General features: G+C 40.1%; 1 protein-coding gene across 11 annotated transcripts in view; it reads right to left on the reverse strand.

Moving 5' to 3' along the window:
- The window catches only part of ATP11C (ATPase phospholipid transporting 11C), a 174,206-nt gene that overhangs the window by 85,743 nt on the left and 80,480 nt on the right, over positions 1–7,983 (reverse strand). For 4 of the 11 annotated variants that reach the window (XM_047082044.1, XM_047082043.1, XM_047082042.1 and 1 more), the window contains exon 1: positions 6,046–7,278. In XM_047082044.1, coding sequence (XP_046938000.1) covers positions 6,046–6,216 — 171 coding nt within the window. In that variant the 5' untranslated portion in view covers positions 6,217–7,278. Of the gene's footprint in view, positions 1–6,045; positions 7,285–7,983 lie in introns of those variants that run through there. The other 7 variants (XM_047082041.1, XM_047082040.1, XM_047082036.1 and 4 more) reach the window with 6 other exon arrangements.

Raw genomic sequence — 7,983 nt, forward strand, 5'->3', positions numbered from 1 at the left:
ACTTAGAGGCATACAGGAGGAGTCAAGTTTTCACTTTGAGCGTTACAACTGGGCCATCTAGTCTCCAACCTCAGCCTTCCCTGACCTGATCTACATTAGGCTCCTCGTTAGGTGCTCTCATATCATCCTATACTTCCTCGATAAAAACTCGTTACAATGAATAAGTATATATGCGTGCATTTATTATTAAAGTTTCTCCCTCAGTAGGCAATGAGTTCCATAAGGACAGGCTGTTCATTTGTCTTTTTATTACTTTTTCCCCCGACACCGACAGACACAAGGTAGACACTAAATAAATTAGCTGAATGAATGAATGAATGAATGAACAAATTAATTGCTCTGGCTCAGCTAACGACTGGAGTCTGGACCATTGTCACCAATGTAACTCTGTCCCTATCAGTACCTCCCACCTCCATGACAGCCGAGGTATACACATAACCCTGAGGCATAGAGGGCTTTCACTTTATTTATTTAATTCTTGAGTTTATTTATTCACTCAGAGAGAGAGAGAGAGAGAGAGAGAGAGAGAAAGCGCGCGCGCGCACGCAAATGGGGGAGGGGAGGAGGGGGGGAGAGATAATCCCAAACAGGCTGTGCATGGTCAGCACAAAGCCTGACGTAGGGCTTGAACCCATGAACCGGAAGATCATGACCTGAGCTGAAGTCAGACACTTAAACTTAACTAAGCCACCCAGGCGCCCCTCATTGTTTATTTTTAAAACAGTATTGAGAGCATAGGAACTCTGTTTTTTCTTTAAAAAATTTTTTTTAATCTTTATTTTTGAGAGAGAGAGAGAGAGAGAGAGAGAGACAGAGTGCGAGCAGGGGAGGAATAGAGAGAGAGAGAGACACAGAATCTGAAGCAGGCTCTAGGCTCTGAGCTGTCAGCACAGAGCCTGATGCCGGGCTCGAACTCACGGACTGTGAGATCATGACCTGAGCTGAAGTTGGACGCTTCACCAACTGAGCCACCCAGGTGCCCCAGGATTTAATAACTTTAGCTAAAAAGGCACTGTCCAGGGAGTCTGAAAAGATTCAAAGAGATGTCTAATAAATTCTACTGATTCTGAGTTTTAAAATAAGGGAGAATGCTAGTGTAATTTTAGGCTTGAAACTTTAATCCAAGAGTCTTTCACACAGGAGTTCTAAATTTAACCTTGGGCATGCCTTCAAAGAGTTACGTGGAGCTCACTGATTCTTTTTTTTCCTTTCTTTCTTTTAAAAAAAAAATGTATTTATTTAAATTCAAGTTTGTTAACATACAGTATAGTTTTGGTTTCGGGAGTAGAACCCAGTGATTCATCACCTACATTTGACACCCAGTGCTCATCCCAATAAGCGCCCTCCTTAATGCCCATCACCCATTTAGCCTATAAAGAGCTCACTGATATTTTAAATTTTTTAATTTTTGAGAGAGACAGAGGCAGTGCGAGTGGGGGAGGGGCAGAGAGAGAGAGAGAGAGAGAGAGAAAGAGAGAATTCCAAGCAAGCTCCACACTGCCAGCATAGAGCCCGACGCGGGGCTCGAACTCCCAAAACCGTGAGATCATGACCTGAGCCAAAACCAAGAGTCTGACACTTAACCAACTAAGCCATCCAGGCACCCCGAGCTCACTGATTCTTAACCCACTGAAGTGCCTCCAAGATCAAAGCTCAGGGTTTTTAAAGGAAAAAAAAAAAGTATGATGGAAAAATATAGTAAAAACTAAAGATTCTAAAGATCCTAGCAGGATGCAATCAATGCTCCTTTTGCTACAGAAGGGGATTTCCAAATTCCGTCCCAGCTACAAAATTCTGGTGATTCCCAAAGGTTCTTGCTGATTGTATTAAAGTCAAGTAGGAAGGCTGCAGAGAACAGGTTTTTCTAAAGAAAAGTATCGTGTTCCCCGAAGAAGAAAGGAACACTAACTTTATTAGTAACAAATTTAAAGCAGGTCAAAGTTTCTCTTCAGTGTTCCTGCATTAATAAGACTTATTCCCAGCGTTACACTGACATTACTGATGTCATTTGTAAACAAACAAAAAGCACCCAGTAAGACAAAGTTATTTTTATTACCGAAAGGTTCAAGAAGGAAATCAACGCTTGCTACAAAGCTGGAAGGCAGGTAATGTATTCTACAAATTGTACATTTCTTCAACTAAAAGATTCTGGTGAAACATATAAGCAGCCAAAAGGCACGTGAAGAAGGAAAAGTTCACATTGTGAAAATAGTGTTCTCTCCAGAATGGACCGAAAGGCCTCTTTTAAAGAGAGAGCACTCCACACAAGCAAAACCCATGAGAGTGAGGAAATCACTAGTACTTCTCAGGAATGCAGTAATACTAATCACAGAAACATGAATAACAATACCAGCTACCATCTACCAGTCTGAGTTATGGAGACTGAGTTACTGAGTTACTACAGGCCAAGCGCAGGGCTTAAGGGCTTTCTGTGGATTCCTTTCTTTCATCCTCACCACAATCCTCTGCGGTAACTACTGTTAATATCTCCATTTAATAGATAAGAAAACTGAGACACAGAAAAATCCGATGGCTTACTTTAACTTCAAACCCAGGCCTTCTGTCTATAAGGACGAAGTTCTTCACCACTACACTGTAAGCTATTCTCTTACAATTATTCACTGTATTAAGAATGAAATCTTAATCTTCTAAACCTTTCTGATTGAAAAAGAATGAAATCTCGCCGTTTGCAACAACGTGGATGGAACTAGAGGGTATTATACTAAGCGAGATAAGTCAGTCAGAAGACAAGTATCATGTGACCTCACTCATATGTGAAATTTAAGATACAAAACAGATGAACATAAGGGAAGGGAAGCAAAAATCATATCCAAACAGGGAGGGGGACAAAACAGAAGAGACTCATAAATATGGAGAACTGAGGGTTCCTGGAGGGACTGTGGGTGGGGGGATGGGCTAAATGGGTAAGGGACATTAAGGAAGACACTTGTTGGGATGAGCACTGGGTATTATACGTAGGGGATGAATCACTGGAATCTACTCCTGAAATCATTATTGCACTGTATGCTAACTAACTTGGATGTCAATTAAAAATGAATGAATGAATGAATGAATGAATGAATAAAATGATAAAAAAAAGATGTCATTCTTTTTCTGAAGTTAGTATACTGTCAACTCCTTTTTCTGCTCTGGAGCTTTTATAAAAAAACACATCAGTTATAATGATCAGCAATCTAGAAAGATTGTAAACACGTAATATTTACAGAGAAAAGAGAGCTGGGTTGTGTTTCAATGCAGAAATGTTCACTTCTTTACTCTGATTTCTAATACATATGTACACTACAGAGATATATATGCAAACCTGTTCAGAAACAATCTTTATTTGCCCCATGAGCTCTTGACTATTTAAAAAAAATATCCTGGGGTGCCTGGGTGGCTCAGTCGGTTAAGCGTCCGACTTCGGCTCAGGTCATGATCCCGTGGTTCGTGAGTTCGAGCCCCGCGTCGGGCTCTGTGCTGACAGCTCCGAGCCTGGAGCCTGCTTGGATTCTGTGTCTCCCTCTCTCTGTGACCCTCCCCTACTAACTGTCTCTCTCTTTCAAAAATAAACAAACGTTAAAAATTAAAAAAAAAAAAAAATCCTAATGCATTGTTTTGCCAACTGGCAAAACTGAAGCTACATAAAATATGAAAAATATTATAGTAAATACAAAAAGATTTGACAATTAGATGGGAGTCTTATAGTTCTTTCAGAATGTGAAATCACAAGTATACTACAACAAAATGGTTATCGCTCGTTTAATGAAGGTGACTTTACCATCAGTGTGTTACATTAGCATCTTCCACATTAAACACTATGAAAAATAATTTCCTAGAAACTATTTCATATTTTACTTGATGCATAATAAGAGAGAAAAAATAGATGGGGCACCTGGGTGGCTCAGTCAGTCAAGTGTCCAACTTTGGCTCAGGTCATGATCTCGCAGTTGGCGAGGTCGAGCCCCGCGCATCCGGCTCTGTGCTGACAGCTCAGAGCCTAGAGCCCAGAGCCTGTTTTGGATTCTGTGTCTCCCTCTCTCTCTGCCCCTCCCCGCTCATACTCTGTCTCTCTCTGTCTCAAAAATAAATATAAACATTAAAAAAATTTATAAAAAAAAAAAAAAAACAGTAAAAGAGAAAACCGAGAAAGGAGCCCCCGTGGTACAATGATGTGAAAAGGGCTCTTCACTCAGAGCGACCAGTCCTTACAAAGCAGGTCTGCTCCTGCCTTTCTCCTAACTCTGCTTGGTGACCATGGCACTAACTTAATTTCTCTGCATTTGTTTTCTTCGTCTGTAAAGTCAGCAAGGTGAACAGATAATCTCTCAGGATCTTTCAGTTTTAGAAGCCTAGGAGTCTGAGTCAAAGGACTACTACTGTTATCTTGGATACTATAGGGTGAGATACAATTTTCAGTCAAAGGACTGTTCCCTATCCTGCGCAGGTATGAAAACTTCTGGCTGAGGATAAATTTTCTGCCATAAGGTTAAAGATGAACAGGAAAGACATTTCATCCAAATATACTCAGAATGTTCTGTAGGCTAGTAGATACAGGCTCATTAGGCCAACACAGTTTTCACTCATTCTGTACACATTTTACATGTTAATCCCCTATGTAAGTATAATCTAAGTATAATACTACGGGGGCGCCTGGGTGGCCGTCGGTTAAGTGTCTCTTGCTCACAGCTCAGGTCATGCATGATCTCACGGTTCATGAGTTTGAGCCCCGTGACGGGCTCTGGGCTGATGGCGTGGAGCCTCCTTGGGCTTCTCTCTCTCCCTCTCTCCACCTCAAAATAAATATGTAAACTTTAAAAAAAAAAAAAAAGCATAATCTGTACTGCATCACCACATAAAGAAAAATCACGTGTATTTGAAAACTAAATGTTCATTTTTTTTAAATGTTTATCCATTTTTGAGAAAGAGAGAGCGAGCACGTGTGCGTGAGCAAGGAAGGAGCAGAAAGAGAGGGAAACAGAGGATGTCCCAAGCAGGCTCTGTTCGGTCAGCGCAGAAGCCCCATGTGGGGCTCAAACCCACAAACTGTGAGATCATGACCTCAGCTCAACCGACTGAGCCACCCAGGCGCCCCTAAATGTTACCTTTTTAAAGAAAGGGCAAAATTTTGTTTCAGGTCCTAGGTGTTTGCAAACTTGCAGCGATCCAACTGTCACTAACATTTTAGAACTGCCTTGCCAGGCTACACAAAGAGGTAGGGAAGATTCTCAACTGTGAATCTATCAATTATCTGCCATCTAGCACCTAGTACCTAACCTGGTTCCCAAGGTCAAGATTAGCGAACTAATATTAGTAGAATGAGGACAACTGCGTACTAGGAAGTATAAAGGGGGCTTTCACATATGGAGCATTAGCTCCATTTCATGGATGAGGACATTTAGACTCAAGAGATTAATTTGGCCAAGGTCACACAGCTAGTAAATGGTCAGGCCAGAATTTAAACATGTCTTTAAGACTTGCAGGTCACTGCTCTTAGCACTACACGATGCTGAAGGAAGATGATTATTCAAATGGTGACATAGCTACAGTGATTGAACTCTTAACTGTTCCAGCAATGTGCTGAGCAGAACATACCCTTTAGGACCCAGGAGCGTACTCGAGGAGCTTGGCAGTGGAACAGAGAGATATAAATGTCATTCCAGGATAGCACCCTCCAAAAGAACGTAAATTATTTATAGCCTCTTCCATCCACTTTAAGAGCAATTCAGGAAGCTTTGGGCAAGTAAATAATTCCCACTTTTAGCACCCTTTAAGGCTTAAAGTTTTAATATGCAGAATCAACAGGCACTATGAATAATAATGGAAGGCTAGTGAATAATATGTCAGCTGTAACAAGACAAAATGATGCTTTAAAAAAACCCCAAACAAAACCAGCCTTTGGGTGGTTGCTAGACGGTGTTTAAGTGCACATCCACATATGCATATACAAATACATACACCGGCTTCCTTGGAGGCATAAGTAAGTGCATGATCTGGCTCACTGTATGAATCACTATATATATCTATTGAATTAAAAAAACAACTTACCTTAGATGAGACTATTCTATTATCACAAAATCTCTGTGCAATGTAAGCTTCTGTTTCTGAAACTGGATGATTGCCAACAAACACTGTGCGTGTACCAACTCTTTTCTCTTCTCCAGCACACTGACCAAGAGAAAGGGGGGGAAAAGTCAGTTTCTTATCACATTTCTCCATGCTTCTATAGAGCTCAGAATTCTTGCCTAGGCATGCTTCATTACAATCTAGAGAGACCAAGTACTAAAGAGGGGAAAAAACCTTGTTAGGCTACTCAAACTCCACTAGGCTTAGTCGCTGACTTAGTGAAGATTAGTACGAGTGCTGCTTGAGACAGCAGTTCTGAGGCCAACACGGCAATTCGAAAATGTTTAAATTTTTCTAAATTCCAGAGAAACAGTATTTTTCCTGCCATTTTTCTTTCTTCCATAGAATCTCAACCATCACCATCAAAGCAACGCACTCACTTAGAACAGGTCAGACTGGGAATATTTATCATACAATGACTGAGAGCAATCTTGTCAATTTCATATCCGAGAGTCCAAAGCAGAGGGCAAATCACTTGTAAACACAAAATAATTACTTGTAAGTATAGAGAAACAGAATGGCTGTCTTAAATGATGACCAACGACTTCTACAAAGAGAAGTTGTTACTTCTTTGGCTTTACAGGAAAGACATCCTTTGTGATTTCTCAGAGCCTACCGTCAAAAAGTCCCATTTCACACGATATGTCTCTAATGCTGCTTCTACGTTTTTTAGAAGTAGATTTGCTGAATCTAGAAGTTCTAAGGTTGAGCTCCATTTTACCTCACCCTTTTATTTCACTGAGGCTTTATTCTTTTTTTTTTTTTTTTAAAGATTCTGCAGGAAGTTTATTTTGCAAACCTTTTGCATTTCAGGTTTTATTGGCTTACACTGTTATAAAGAGAAAAATGTATACTGTTTTGAACACTGAACGATTTATCATTTTGTATGTTTACTTTTAATTGACCTTCAAATGCAGCAGCTCATGAGTTTAGTATAAGTATTCTTGCCACCCCATCCCACGTCACTGAGTCAAAGAGTTGAAGAAGATACACATACAAAACACACCCGGGAACACACACACACAGGCCTTCTGTAAAGTAAACAAATCTTTTGTAAGGTACCTAACGGTTCCTTTTTGGAACTTTCTATATGTAGTTCATGTCTTTTTTGAAACTGGGATATTCCTAGTTCTCAGACACAATCTTTATAAAGCAAAGCGTTTATCTCTTTGCAAACTCAAGTAATTCTTCAGAACAATGTTTTTCTTATTGATTGGAAAAGAAAGGAGTGTGGAAGGTCAAAGAGGAAAAATCACTTCAAATGATCAAAACAGAAGAGGACTGAAAAAGAATACATTTAACAGTGTAGGGAGAAAAATTTCACGGATAGATGCTATTAAAAATATTGATATTCAAAGGAATCGCTTTGGACCCATTGCCAAAAACTTAGATTTTTCTCAGTTAATTAAAACCAAGAGTGGTGGTTTTATTTAGGAAGGTACACTGAAGTAAGAATGAAAGGATTGTGCAATTTAATTTCTTTTTTTAAAAAAAATTTTTTTTCAACGTTTATTTATTTTTGGGACAGAGAGAGACAGAGCATGAACGGGCGAGGGGCAGAGAGAGAGGGAGACACAGAATCGGAAACAGGCTCCAGGCTCTGAGCCATCAGCCCAGAGCCCGACGCGGGGCTCGAACTCCCGGACCGCGAGATCGTGACCTGGCTGAAGTCGGACACTTAACCGACTGCGCCACCCAGGCGCCCCTGTACAATTTAATTTCTATATAAATGACTGAATATACAAAGTATCGAACAGAAACACAAGATAAATTGGCAGAAATACTCAACCAAGAGCAATGATTAAGACCACCATTTCAAAGATCTTCTATCTACAAAGAATGAAAAAAAAAAATTACTGT

The sequence above is a fragment of the Lynx rufus genome, unplaced genomic scaffold (assembly GCF_022079265.1).
Source record: "Lynx rufus isolate CCGP_SWC_20201006 ecotype Redwood Valley unplaced genomic scaffold, mLynRuf1.p SCAF_19, whole genome shotgun sequence".
NCBI classification, from domain to species: domain Eukaryota; kingdom Metazoa; phylum Chordata; class Mammalia; order Carnivora; family Felidae; genus Lynx; species Lynx rufus.